Source organism: Zea mays, chromosome 8, assembly GCF_902167145.1.
Source record: "Zea mays cultivar B73 chromosome 8, Zm-B73-REFERENCE-NAM-5.0, whole genome shotgun sequence".
Lineage (NCBI taxonomy): Eukaryota > Viridiplantae > Streptophyta > Magnoliopsida > Poales > Poaceae > Zea > Zea mays.
This window is the reverse complement of record NC_050103.1, coordinates 64,926,795-64,941,913: the sequence shown is the minus strand read 5'-3', so window position 1 is coordinate 64,941,913 and position 15,119 is coordinate 64,926,795. Positions and strand designations below refer to the sequence as shown.

The following is a 15,119-nucleotide window of genomic DNA, read 5'->3' as shown; positions in this document are numbered from 1 at the left end:
CGAGAAACAAGGCTCGACTTGTGGCAAAAGGTTATGCCCAAGTCGCAGGTTTGGATTTCGAGGAGACTTTTGCTCCTGTGGCTAGGCTAGAGTCAATTCGAATCTTGCTAGCATATGCCGCTCACCATTCTTTCAGGTTGTACCAAATGGATGTGAAGAGCGCTTTCCTCAATGGGCCGATCAAGGAGGAGGTGTACGTAGAGCAACCCCCTGGCTTCGAGGATGATCGGTTCCCCGACCATGTGTGTAAGCTCTCTAAGGCTCTCTATGGACTTAAGCAAGCCCCAAGAGCATGGTATGAATGCCTTAGAGATTTCTTAGTTGCTAATGCTTTCAAGGTTGGGAAAGCCGATCCAACTCTTTTTACTAAGACTTGTAATGGTGATTTGTTTGTGTGCCAAATTTATGTCGATGACATAATATTTGGTTCTACTAACCAAAAGTCTTGTGAAGAGTTTAGCAGGGTGATGACGCAGAAATTCGAGATGTCGATGATGGGCGAGTTGAACTACTTCCTTGGGTTCCAAGTGAAGCAACTCAAGGATGGCACCTTCATCTCCCAAACGAAGTACACGCAAGACTTGCTAAAGAGGTTTGGGATGAAGGACGCCAAGCCCGCAAAGACGCCGATGGGAACCGACGGACACACAGACCTCATCAAAGGAGGTAAGTCCGTTGATCAAAAAGCATACCGGTCAATGATAGGGTCTTTACTTTATTTATGTGCTAGTAGACCGGATATTATGCTTAGCGTATGCATGTGTGCTAGATTTCAATCCGATCCTAAGTAGTGTCACTTAGTGGCGGTGAAGCGAATTCTTAGATATTTAGTTGCTACGCCTTGCTTCGGACTCTGGTATCCAAAGGGGTCTACCTTTGACTTGGTTGGATACTCAGATTCCGACTATGCTGGATGTAAGGTCGATAGGAAGAGTACATCAGGGACGTGCCAATTCTTAGGAAGGTCCCTGGTGTCGTGGAACTCTAAGAAACAAACCTCCGTGGCCCTATCCACCGCTGAGGCCGAGTATGTTGCCGCAGGACAGTGTTGCGCGCAACTACTTTGGATGAGGCAAACCCTCCGGGACTTTGGCTACAATCTGAGCAAAGTCCCACTCCTATGTGATAATGAGAGTGCTATCCGCATGGCGGAAAATCCTGTTGAACACAGCCGCACAAAGCACATTAACATCCGGCATCACTTTCTGAGAGACCACCAGCAAAAGGGAGATATCGAAGTGTTTCATGTTAGCACCGAGAACCAGCTAGCCGATATCTTTACCAAGCCTCTAGATGAGAAGACCTTTTGCAGGTTGCGTATTGAGCTAAATGTCTTAGATTCGCGGAACTTGGATTGAATTGTAGCATACATGTGTTTATGCCCTTGATCAGGTTCATTCTGCTTTTTGTTGCTTATTGAGGTGCTCAAGTTGTACAAACACTCCCTGGACCTCACAAGTCCGTTGCAAAGTGATGCACATGTTTAGGGGGAGATGTGTTACAACTTGACCCTTTGAGACTAACCATTTGCTTGAGTTTGCTTGATTTAGTCTCGAAGGTGGATTGAAAGGGAAAGGTGAACTTGGACCATGCAAGACTTCCACTGCACTCCGATGAGAGGGTAACTTATTCCAAGTTCATCTCTATGATCTTATTGCCTTTGTACTCTTAATTGAAGATTTTGGTGAGGCAATGGGGTTAAAAGGCCAAGATTGATCCCGTTTTGGTGCTTGATGCCAAAGGGGGAGAAAATAAAGGCCAAAGTGATAAATGGATCAGCTACCACTTGAGAGATTTTGAAAATAGTAGAATAGAGCTTTCTGTTTTGGCAAAACTCTTTTATTGTGTCTCTTGTCAAAAGTTGGCTTCTTGTGGGGAGAAGTGGTGATTATGGGAAATAGGGGGAGTTTTTTGAAATCTTTGATCAATCTCTTTTGGAATAACTCTCTATATGCTTTAACATGTGTGTTTGACTTAGAGATAGAGATTTGAGTTTGATTTGCAAAAAAACAAACCAAGTGGTGGCAAAGGATGATCCATATATGCCAAAAATGAATCAAAATAAATTTAAGTGTTATTTGAAGTGATTTTGCACTTGTTCTAGTTGCTTTATGTTGTGTTGGCATAAATCACCAAAAAGGGGGAGATTGAAAGGGAAATGTGCCCTTGGGCCATTTCTAAGTATTTTGGTGATTGAGTGCCAACTCAAGTGCTTAAATGTGAATTTATGCAATGGATGAATAAAGTGCAAATCAAGAGCAAAGGTACGTTTCTAAGTCTTAGTACATTGGTTTTGTGTACTAATATATTTGTCTAAGTATTGGAAACAGGAAGAAAAAGAAAAGGAAAGAGGTGGCTGTGTACAGCCAAGGGGCTGTTTCGGTCTGGGGCACCGGACTGTCCGGTGGTGCACCGGACAGTGTCCGGTGCGCCAGGCTGCCTCGGCCGAAGTGGCCGCTCTCGAGAATTCGCCGACGGCGTACGGCTAAAATTCACCGGACTGTCCGGTGTGCACCGGACTGTCCGGTGAGCCAACGGTCGGCTAGGGCCAACGGTCGGCCGCGGATTCTGCGCGCGACACGTGGCCAAGCCAACGGTCGGAAGGGGGCACCGGACTGTCCGGTGTGCACCGGACATGTCCGGTGCGCCAACGGCTCCCAGATCTGCAACGGTCGACTGCGCTGTTTAAGGAAGGAAATCGGGCACCGGACAGTGTCCGGTGTGCACCGGACTGTCCGGTGCGCCCGACGACAGAAGACAAGATCAGCCTTCCAGATTTGCTCTCAACGGCTCCTAGCTGCCTTGGGGCTATAAAAGGGACCCCTAGGCGCATGGAGGAGGACACCAAGCAACCTAAGAGCATTCTTGATCATCCACACTCATTCTTTGCGCATTCGTTTGTCATTCTAAGTGATTCGAGCTCCGTTCTAGTGAGAACTTTGAGATAGTCTTTTGAGCTCGATTCTTGGCCGTGTGTGTGCGCATTTTGCTGTGGATTTGTGTGTGTTGCTTCCCTCCCTTACTCCGTATTTCTTTGTGAATCTCAAGTGTAAGGGCGAGAGACTCCAAGTTGTGGAGATTCCTCGCAAACGGGAAATTGAAAGGAAAAGCATAACACTGTGGTATTCAAGTTGATCATTGGATCACTTGAGAGGAGTTGAGTGCAACTCTCGTCCGTTGGGACGCCACAACGTGGAGTAGGCAAGTTTTGTACTTGGCCGAATCACGGGATAAATCACTGTGTCTACTCTGTGTTGAACTCCTTGTGGTTATCATATTGTGCAGGATCTTCTCTCTAGCCACTTGGTATTAACTGTGCTAACACTTAATCAAAGTTTTGTGGCTTAAGTTTTGAAGTATACAGGATCACCTATTCACCCCCCCCCTCTAGGTGCTCTCACCGACACGCCCATTTGGACATATATATATATATATAGATATAGTATTTAGAGCCCTGGGCTCTATTTAACTACAGGAAACCCTGACCAGGTGCGCACACCGCACCGGACCCTTTTTGGCTTATTGTACCTAACTGTGCTTACGCTAAATTATAATACGAGTTATGTTGATGTGTGTATCAGTTTATGCAAATATAGTCTGCGCATATTACGTGCATCAGGCCCACGATCCGGCCCACGCGTTCACAATTATTCAGTCCCACGCCGACACTATAAAAACACCCCCACGCCGCCAGGGATTAGGTTTTAGCGGCGGCGGCGGTTCCCTCGGGCGTGCGAGCGGCGGTGATCCTGGGGGCCAGCAGCGGTGTCGCCTCGAGGCAGGCGACCGACGGTGGTGCTCCACCAGGAACGAGCGACGGTGGCGCTCCACAGGGAGCTCGCCTGCCTCGCTGCCAGGTCCGTCGCGCGCCTGCTTGCTGGGGCTGGGCTCGGCGGGAGCGGAACCGCCGAGGAGGCCAAGATGGCCGCCGCGCTCATGGACGTCGCGACCGCCAGCGCCGCCGCCTCCGCCGCCGTGTTCTCAGCCGTCGCGTCTGTGTCTGCCGCCGCGTCGTCGTGCTCGAACAAGAAGGCCCCGACGGCCTTCGTGGCTACTGCCTTCGCCAAGAAGCCGGAGACGCCGACGACGGCCGATGTCGCGCAGGAGAAGCACGAGGAGCTTGAGCGATGCATCGACGAGTGCGAGAGCGGCAGCAAGGTGGTGTTCAGGAGCATTGTTCGGAATAGGGTTTCGTTGCTCAACATCCATAGTCCGGCGATCTAGAGAATCGATCTCTCATATCAGTCGCCATCACAAGTTAGTTAACGACTGTTGTATACTATGCTACATACGTATATATACAGTGTAAATACACGTTGAAACAATAGAGAATAAAAATATATATGTGCAGTTAGAAATAACACAGAAATTCAGTCAGCATGTATAGCCCCAGGGTAAATTATTAAAATTGTACTACTGTAATCATCAGGAGGGCATTATTTAAATGTTGTATGATTTACGCTAAAATTCGTACTCATTTACGCTGTTTTAGCTCACGTTTTACGCTGGAATCCGCCCGAGCAGAACCCGCGAACTGCGGCTATAAATTAAAATTTATTTCCTTCTACTAATGCTCCTCAAACCGTAACTGTCCCTTTATTTACGCGATTATGCAGCACGTCTTTCCTTATATCAAACCGGTCAAGATTTATATAATGCATGGTTTATGTTATCATGTTACACATCGTTATGCAGTCGTAAACGGTTTATTTACGCATCGTTATGCAGTCGTTAACCGCCGCCAATATCACAGATACGAACATGGACGAGCGGCTGTAAATGAGAATTTGTTTCCTCACGTAACTGTGCCTTTATTTACGCGAACGTGGAGCACGTCTTTCCTTATCTCAAACCGGTGGATATTTAAATGTTGCATGGTTTACACTATTATGTTACACAGCGTTATGCAGTCGTAAACGGTGTACACATGGTAATATTCGTTCCCGTGTTTCGTGGTCCAAAAGATTCCTTCTATGCATGATTTATGCACATTTCTACATATATTTATGCGTGCGTATATCACCTATCACGTCTCATCCGGGAATCGTGGCTATCATATGCATGGCTGACGCATGCTTGCGTACAGTGGGCCGACCGCGATCTGGTTGGCGTCCTGGCTGGGGCTTCCCCCACTAACGGAAGCCCAGGGCTTCCATTACCTCTTCCCTATATATATATATATATATATATATATATATATATATATATATATATATATATATATATATACTATATGTATTTAGAGCCCTGGGCTCTATTTAGCTAGAGGAAGCCCCAGCCAAATATGAACGCACGTGCATTCACAGCCGACCGACCTTTCAGTTTCCATATAAATACTGACGTGCTCCCGCGATTAGCTCCTTTGCTCCCGGCTCAGTTTCCATAACCGCAAAACCCCAACCCCGCCACGACTCCGGGAATCTCCGCCGATTCTTCCATCCCCGGCGACTCCGCTCCCCTTTCCGACGACTCTTCCAACCCCTCGCCGCTCGCTGTCGATCCAGTCGCAAACGGCATTTGAGCGGCGCGTCCTCGGTGTCCCTAATCCTCGCTCCAATATTCGCGTCGCTGCATCCGGAGACCGGAGTCCAGACCGGAGAAAACCCTACCTTCTCCGCCGATGCTTCTGCTTCTTCGCTCTCCGCCGACCCGACTGCTTCCACGTTCTCCGCCATCCTCAACATTCGCCGCCGCCAACGGGTACCGCTCCAATTGGTAGTCCATCCCCAACCATTTTCGGTGTGTTCTTCCCAACCCTAGCTCGCGCGCATTTCATTGGATCGAGTTCGACCGTCAACAAACGAGTTGTTTTTTGTTCATTTTGCATTGTGTGGATCACGGCTACGGTTGAAATTATTTATGCAGTTGATATATTACATTTACGCACATTTACACAGTTGGATACGCACACTTACACAGTTGGTTACGCACATGTACACAGTTGTTTATGCACATTAGGTTACATGTTTCTGCACATCAGTTAAAGTTTTTTGCATCAGATTATGTTCAATTGGTAATTGAGTGGTCATCTAGTTGTTTTTGTGACTGCATACACTTATTTATTCCATTTTTGTTATAGTTAATACATTGTGTGACAGCATGTATTGTTTTATTGAATCATATCCAGTTTTTTATTATTTTAAAACAGACATTATTTATTACACTAGTTCACAGTTAATACAGATTGTTTATAGCAAGTTTTGTTTTGCTCAAACATATCAGTTTGTAGGCAAATTGTGTTTTATGTTTGCAACTGTATGCAATGGTATGCAACATATTCAGATTTTTATGAACGTAGAACAGGACATAACATATATGCTACTGTGTTTCATGTATGCATCTGTATGCAACATATTCAGTTTTTATGCCTGTATATCAGGTCAGAATATGTATGCATCTGTGTTTAGTAAATGAGCAGCCAAATAGTTGTTTTTCATAGAGTATATGTTTTATATAAAATTTCATATCTGTTTAGTGCATACATTTATGTATTTCAGATGATTACAGCTAATACATTATTTGGTTACAGCAAGGTATGTTATTCACTTATTATTGAACAGTTCAGTATATGTTTTATCGAATCATATTCAGTTTTTTATTATTACAAAACAGACATTATTTATTACACTAGGTCACAGACAATACAGCTCGTTTATAGCAAGTTTTGTTTTGCTCAAACATATTCAGATTTTTATGCAACTGTGTTTAGTAAATGAGCAGTCAACTAGTTGTTTTTCGTAGAGTATATTTTTTATATAAAATTTCATATCTGTTTAGTGCATACATTTATGTATTTCAGAGCATTACAGCTAACACATTATTTGGTAACAGCAAGGGCTGTTTTTATTGAAACATATTCAGTTTTTCCTAATGATTGAAACAGTTCAGTATGTGTATGCAAATGTAAATAGACAACAGTATATTCAGATGTTTTAAGCTTGGTATTTAAAACAATTAGGTTCATTGATTCAATCATACCACACCATAAATACATATGCATATATAACAGTTTAATTTTTACAACATTGTATATTATGTATGCAGCTTTTAATTTAAAAAAATGAAGCAAGTGGACCGTCCTCCAAATAACCCCAAGCGTATAACAATTTAGTCAAGCCAGGAGTGTTTCAGTGTTGACATTCCCTCTGCAGAACAGCCTAATCCATGTCCAGAAGTTGGAAATCCTCCAAATGTTGACAGTCAAAATTTGACCAATGAAACAGTTCAGATTGATTCTGATGAAGATGACTTCATGCCAGCTCTGAAGAAGCGTAATGTTTCTGAAAGCCACACAAGAGTGTTAAGAAAAGTCGTGACAAAGAGGATTAAACATGAGGAGCTACCCCGACAGGTTAATGTTATGCATACCCAACAAACAATTTCATATTTGTAAGGTTCTGATTATTTTTTTATAATAACAAAATTATTTCATGTTTTATATTGTTTAACAGAGGCTTAATGTGAGGTGCAACCCTCAAGATGTCATTGCAAGCATTAACATTTTGAATGAAAGACAACGTGAGGCTATAAGACGTAAAGGTTTCTCTACCATTCTTGATATGACAGTAGATGCGCTGTGCAGTAGATCACACCTTCAATGGTTGATGGACAAGCTAGACCCCAAGGATATGACAATACGTCCTGGTCCAGGAAAGGAACTCAAGATCACAAAGGACATTGTTCATCTTATCCTTGGCGTGCCAAATCATGGTGGTGGTAAACCTTTGGGGATTGACGAAGCAGTTGCAGCAAGCAATTTGAGGGCAGAGCTTGGTGTGGCCAAAGATGAGTTCAATGTGACATTTCTACAGGATCGTTTAAGGAAAGGCGAGGATGATGACCTTTCAATCATATGTTTCTTCCTCATTCTATTCAACCGTCTGCTCTTTCCAACTGCTAGCTGGGGCATAACATATCATGAGGTGCTTCTCACAGAAGAAATGCACCGTTTCCATGAGATCGACTGGTGCCTGTTCATTTTTAATGATCTATGTGAAGCTGCGAAGAAGTGGCACAACCGAATCACCACAAATGTCTCCACGACTATATATGGATGCTCCATTGTTGTCCTTGTAAGTATAGTGTTTTTCCGTATGCACATTTATTTCATTTTTGGTTGCTAACTGTTGGTAGTTATGTAACATGTTTTACGATGTTGGTTACGTTTACTTACATAGCTATTGAACATTGTAATTCTTTTATGTAGTTGTATTACTTGGATCACCTGCATACAGCCGCTGCCCCCCAAAATAAGACTGGCACACCTCGCATTAAATTCTTTAATAAGAATAGCATAAAAGCTTTGACCAAAGCTGACAAAAGGAAGGTACGCCATGGGGCTGAACCTTTCGGACATTGTGAAGTAAGTTATTCATATTTTCACAGTTGGTTATGCACATTTACATAGTTGGTTACTCACAGTCACTACAATTTTATTTCTAGTTCCGAAGCTCGACAGAGACATGCTATGCAGTTGGACCTAAGATCGATCGCCAATCCGAGGCAAGTTTATGATGTATTATATACATTGTTTATGATTATTTATGGAACAAATAGAATAGGAAGGTGGACATGGATTCTTATTAATTTTTGCTGAACAACCAGCCGGAGTGCAGGACCAATATTTTTGATGCACCGCGCCCTGCCCCCATGCCTCGGCCAACTTTTAACATCAAACTTCCATCTATCAAAGAGATGATGTCAAGTAAGATCAACGATCTCCCACATCGTCATCGATCTAAATTCACAGATATTCTTGCTGCATATGACTTGGAGGTTGACAAGTCATGCATAGCCATAAAAGACAGCATTGACAAAATTATTGAGAAGCAATACGACATAGCAGACAAGTTTATAGAATTGATAGACGAGGTACTACGTGCCGAGTCTGATAATTTAGAAAACGAGACTGATGAGCCACAGCAACCGGGGAATTCGGCTGATTCAGCAGGTATTCCTTATTCAGAACATTTTATCTTTCGACATGTGCATACGGTTTTTGTTATAAGTACAGTTAACAGCTTATGTTTTTGTCAAGTATACACAGCAACATTTGATTTATAATGCAAGTTTTGACATATATTATTTTCAATATAATTGTGTACAAGGACACACTGTTGATGCCACCCAGCCCACACCCGATATGCCATCCCAAGCTTCGCAGCTCGAGACCCAGCTGGGTGGTACTCAGTTTGAAGAAATTCATGAAAGACAACAGCATATCTGTAGAGTGCTTGAGACGTGTCCCGACGAATCGGATGTGGTTTCAGATCAACAGGTAATTTGTCCAAGTCCAATACTATTTTTACTCATCATACGTACATGTATGCATACTACTTTTTAGCAGTATACGAACCACACTTTTTTGTCAACAGGATTTCTTTTTTGATGTTCGAAACATCATTTTGAGGAACACAAATATCACACCTCAAACCACATCAGCTTGCACCCGCTTGCCGAAATTTGACGTGACACCGGAAAAAAATGTTTGTTAGCAGTTCATATCTCATGTTATAATTCCATTTTACTATACATACTACACAGTTATACTAATTATATACCTTTGTGTAGAGAGGTGAAATGGCAACAGAGGAAATGGAACACAATGACAGTGGGCCAGTTTTTTACCAGACCCCAACTCCTCATGTCAGTATGATAACATACATATTACATAATGCATTTTATGATATTAAACTGATTTTTTTAATGTTCAACCACTTACAACCATGTTGCATTTCAGGATGATACACTGAAAGGGACAACAAACTCTGGATCTGATCCACCCCTTACAGAGCAAGAGTGTGTTCGTTCTCTGTGGGAGTTAATTTGTTCCAAGGACATTGACCAAAGCAGGTACATGTTACCCAAATTACGAATAACGTATTTATAAGTTTGGTTCATTTATGCAATATGAATATATAACTTTGTTCATCATACAGGGTTGTCATAGATTATGGTGAATACAGTGCAAACTGTATGGATATTTATGAATCTTTCGCGGAGGGCAAATGTCTTGAGAATGTCTTCATGCAGTGTTTCATTGAGTGTGTTCGTGATGATTCCAAAAATCATCGTCGAAGTCTGACATCTAACAGACTAATACTTGATGTCAACGTTGGGGTAGGTTCTTCTTCACATTTATTGTAACTATACACATAATATACTTACACACTCTACTTTTTAATAGGCTCTGTTAAATTTTGAAGAGCAGGAACGTCACAGCAAGAATCCTCAGCCGTTTGATCAAAATGTGTTACAGAATTGCTTGCACAACACATTGCCTCCTTTGGTAAATCTGGATAAATGCAAGTCGGTAAGTCCCATTAACATTTTGTTCCCAGTTTCATCAGCACATTAACTGTACATTTTAATTATCATGACATTGTAACAGCAACATGTAACCTATATTTACTTTTCTCATCAACAGATATTGGTACCTATGCTTAGCAGGGGACATTGGACACTGTATGTGATAAATTACACCATCGGGTTATACACATTTTAGATTCGAATCTGTATGGTATACAACTTGGTGGCACCGAATGAAAGGACTACCATTATGATCCAATTTATTTAGGTGGAAGAAAATTCCCATGGGCTAGGGTTATAATGAGTAGGCTGAGCAAAGCGTTACAACACGTTTGCCCCAATGCAGACTTTCCTAAGTTTGGTAATTTTCCAATGGATATGCCATCTAATTGCCCAACAATGAGGACAGGGTCAAATGACTGTGGATTTTTTGTAATGAGTTACATGAAGTTTTATGATCACAATGCAGGTGTCATATCTTCTTTCAATCAACCAGTAAGTGACTGTGCTAACTGTTTCTATAATCCGGTTGTCATCATTTGTACATGTTAGCTATAGACGTGTCTAATGCACGCTATGCTTTTATTGCAGAACAATTCCCGAGACCTACGTGCTCATGCCCTTCATCAACTCACATTCCATCGCATGAACAAGGCGTTGCCACTTCCATTAGATATCCAGAGATTTATGTTTGCGCGCAATTAGTGAACTATGTGTCAGAACTAAGCAATGGTGTGGGAATGTACCGTACTGTGGTATTTTGGCCATTATTGTCAGTTAACAATTTTAGGAAGCTTCCTTATATGTGCTGTTTTAGAACAATTGTCATGCTACCTTGTCTTAGGGGTGTTACCCAGGTTCTTTCTGTGAACTTTAGTTGGCTGGATACTTATGGTTATGCTGCGAATATGTGAACATCAGATGTTTTCACTTCTGTGGGCTTTAAATATGATCTGTTTATATGTTATGAAGATGTTATATGAATACCTCATTCCTTAATATTACCATCAGTTCATATGCGAGTATCATCCAGGTTATATACGATGTTTCCTACTTCAAATTATGCAACATTAGTACGCAATATACGCTCTATTTATCAGATTTCAACAACCGTATATCTATTTGTATCAGATACAACAGACTACTCGCTGCCTGACTCACTGCTGTCGTTATCAACAGACTAATTACTAGTCATATAGTTTACAAATTATACGATCATCCCACAAGTTATCTACGATGTTTTGTACTTCCACTTATGCAACATTATTAAGCAATATACGCTCTATTTATTAGATTTCAATATCCACCTCTATATAAATCAGTTGCCAAACATGCAAGGTTTATTGTAAAAAACAAATTAATCGTATCTCATACAACAGTCTAATCACTGTCTGACTCACTACTATCGAAATCATTTGCGTGTTTTTTTGATGTTGTTGTCTCAGTCCAATCAGGAGCTTTACTGCCACCCTTGTTCCTAGATCCTGGAGGTCGTCCTCTCTTACGTCCAGCAAGGCTTGCCAACCTTAGTCTATTTTCCTCCATTGACAAACATGTCCTACTGTTGTGACCATCAGCAATTCCACACTTCTGACATTTCCTGGTCATTTTCTTTGTACCTTTTGCTCCCAATTTAATAACCTTTTCTTCACTCCCCTTTATTGTTCTTCCTTTGGGTTTTGAGTTATTTGGTCTTGCCAAGCTTATCCCATCGACTGCAAAATCCAGTTTCTGCAATTCAAAAGTAAATACTTCTCAGCATATAATATTATGTAGTCCAACATATAGTATTATACCATTATTACCTTTCTGGCATGATCATTTTGTTCATTGACACCACTAACATTCATAATTGCGTGATCATGCAAATTAACCTGTAATTGACAACACATTTTTTTAAGCTCAATCATAACCCAATAACTCAAACTTATAAATCATGTATATGTATAACTGCAAATCAGTATAGTTGTTAAAGATATTACCTCTTCTAATGGACGTATTGGTATATGTATTTGATCATTGGCCACACCTTGTTCAAGTATATTAGATACGTCTTGAATTTCCTGAAAATTTGGTTGAAAGCTCAATATACATCATTTACAAATAAACATTGACAACAGTATGATCAAAACCTTGTTATTCCTTTCGTCAAATTCACCATCCTTTTCGTTGTCTCTATTGTCTTCATCATCGTCCTGAGATTTTATTGTTTCACACCTCATCAATATAATATGATTAATAATATGTTACAAAATACATATTAAAACATTACATACCTGTATACCATCTCCTCCACTAGTTCCACAAGTCTCCTCAACGTCTATATCTGTCTCCAAACGCGAAAGTACTTCGAGAAGCTCATCCATTACTGTTAGGGCTCTATCATTTCCTGCTTTGGATAAACTAGCATGATGCACTATTTTCATTGCCTTTTTAGCAACATCTTCTGTCTATATGACTTTGTTTCTCCATCCTTCCCATTCAAATTCCTATCATCTCTTGAAAACGGAACATCTTGCCTTGCAGAGTAGGTGTATCTTTGTAAAATATATTCCTTCGGTATCCGGTCAATCTGAAGATGCATAAACGCGCGTAGTACATGTACACAGAATAGCCCTATAAAACAATAACGATCCTAAGATTTTGTACATATGTTTTCAATGTATATATTTACTATTTAGTACTCCATACCTGTATGTTCCCAATGTTTGCATTCACAAGTATACTTTCCTGCATCTTCATCAGCTGTCACTTTGAATTGGTGTTGTCCCCACACAATTTTATTCGATCTAGTTGTATGTTGCACTACCCAATCATTTGCACCCCCTTCTTCGCCGTGCATTATCTTGAATGCGGTTGCATATTTCAAAGATTCCTGGAATTTATTCATCACAGCCCTTGTGTATGCTCTTGCAACCCTTATCTCAAACATGTATAGCGTGTTCGTTTCCTTTTGACCCTGTGGCATATATAATGCAAATTAGTTTACACTTATATTAAGGTATCAATATACAACATAACAATTTTATCCTCACCATGCTTCCCACTGCTTCCTTTGACTCTTTCATCTTTCTACTGTGTAGAAGTTTCATCATTTGCTTGGCGAATTGATGAAGCGGAGTATTTGTATCGACATGTGCACTTTTGACAAGCTTGTTCATGCTTTCGCTACGCTGTGTAGACAACATTGGACCACAATAATGATTTTTGAAAAAAGCAGGCACCCAATCCTTACGTATTCCATACAGCTTATCGAGGGTAATGTTATCGTGCAGATGAAAATCTTCAAGTAGCATTGACCATGCAGTCTCAAACTCCAACTCAGTCAAAGGATGATGTATTATAGATTGAAATCGTGTCTTAAAGTCCATTTCCTCAAATCTTGCATACAACTCGTTTAGAAAAGGCATATACCTATTTTGCACATGCCATAGACATAAACGATGTATTGTGTGTGGGAAAACCCTCTCGAGGGCTACTGGCATTGCAGGATCTTGATCTGCAAACATATATGACAAAATTGTACGAATCTTATTCCATGTTATATAAAGAAAATAATATCAAATTTAAGCCATATTTTATGTATATACATTTAATTCATTATTATCAGTCGTACCTGTCAGCATCACTCGTGGCCCTTCGGTTCCCATGCATGTTTTGAAGGCGTTGAATACCCATTCAAATGTATCAACAGTTTCATCCCCCAACAATGCGAAAGCAAATATAGTGCAATGGAGGTGGTGATTTGAACCAACAAACATACCTAGTGGTTTTTCATACAGATTAGTCTTATGTGTTGTGTCAAATGTAACCGCATCACCAAAATCATGTAATCCCCTTGCTGGCTTGCATATGACCAAAATATGCTCAAAATCTTTCCTTCTTTATCCAATTGGAAGTCAGAGAAAAATTGTGGATTATCCTTTTTGCACGATGCAAAAAAGGATAGTAGCTTTGCCACATCATTTGCATTTCTTTCTCGTTGCTTTGCCTTTTTCCTGAAATTATTGTCAAAATTTAGCATTAGGCAAAAACAACAATCAGCAAATATCAATTATGAATATCAACCGAAACATATTATAAACTTACAGGTTATACATGTCCTGTGCTGTTACAGGCACACTCTCAGGACCACCGTGCATTTCTAATACATAATCCATAATACAATGTTGCGGGATTCGACTCTCTTGCATTGAACTTATGAACTCCATGTATTCAGGATCATGCGTCTTGTTGCATTGTAATTGATTCTTTTCGGTATCCTTTTTAAAAAATTCATGATTATGATCCAAGTGCAACAGATCAATACGCACTGATATAACTGTCTCTTTTGCATCATCATAAATTTTTTTAAGTTTCATACCGGCCTTGCATTGTGTCCGCTTCGAACTGGTACTACGTACCTTTGGGTTTGATATTCCCCTTACTGCACTTTTGCCTTCCATCGAGCAATTCAACCACTTACAATTTTTCCGTTCCCTATATTTTTTCAATGGAAATCCAACTTCATATGCATACCTACTATAAAATTTATATGCTTCATCCACCCCACTGAATGTCATACCAACTTTAGGTACCAATCTCGGATCAATTGTAACTTCCTGTGCAAAAATATAAATTGTATCATGTATGGTACCCTACATATTTTTATGTTGTATGTACATCATAACAATTTTCTGACCATAGTTTTACAGTGTATGCACAATATAACTACTGAATGTCATACCATCTGTAGCTGCATTCTACTGTATACAATTTAACCTACAATACTGAAAATTCAAATCAGTTCAATATTACTTACATGTCTCTGC

General features: G+C 40.7%; 1 protein-coding gene and 2 long non-coding RNA genes across 3 annotated transcripts in view; 2 read left to right on the top strand and 1 right to left on the bottom strand.

Annotated features, from left to right (window-relative positions):
* LOC118473202 (uncharacterized) overlaps positions 1-10,146 on the top strand; it is a 28,442-nt gene extending 18,296 nt beyond the window's left edge. The window contains exons 3-10 of the mRNA XM_035961970.1: positions 3,783-4,176; positions 4,729-4,775; positions 6,380-6,389; positions 6,498-6,533; positions 7,112-7,351; positions 7,452-8,072; positions 9,740-9,852; positions 9,939-10,146. Coding sequence (XP_035817863.1) covers positions 3,783-4,176; positions 4,729-4,775; positions 6,380-6,389; positions 6,498-6,533; positions 7,112-7,351; positions 7,452-8,072; positions 9,740-9,852; positions 9,939-10,146 — 1,669 coding nt within the window. The remainder of the gene's footprint in view (positions 1-3,782; positions 4,177-4,728; positions 4,776-6,379; positions 6,390-6,497; positions 6,534-7,111; positions 7,352-7,451; positions 8,073-9,739; positions 9,853-9,938) is intronic.
* A 40-nt stretch (positions 10,147-10,186) lies between these two features.
* LOC118473099 (uncharacterized) lies at positions 10,187-11,284 on the top strand. Its single transcript, XR_004851955.1, has 3 exons — positions 10,187-10,312; positions 10,427-10,803; positions 10,900-11,284. It is a non-coding gene; the product is annotated as an uncharacterized lncRNA (long non-coding RNA).
* Positions 11,285-12,113: 829 nt separating this feature from the next.
* On the bottom strand, positions 12,114-12,521 carry LOC103636976 (uncharacterized). Its single transcript, XR_002264086.2, has 3 exons — positions 12,441-12,521; positions 12,291-12,371; positions 12,114-12,182 (listed from the first exon to the last, which is right to left on the bottom strand). It is a non-coding gene; the product is annotated as an uncharacterized lncRNA (long non-coding RNA).
* Between the last annotated feature and the right edge of the window lie 2,598 nt (positions 12,522-15,119).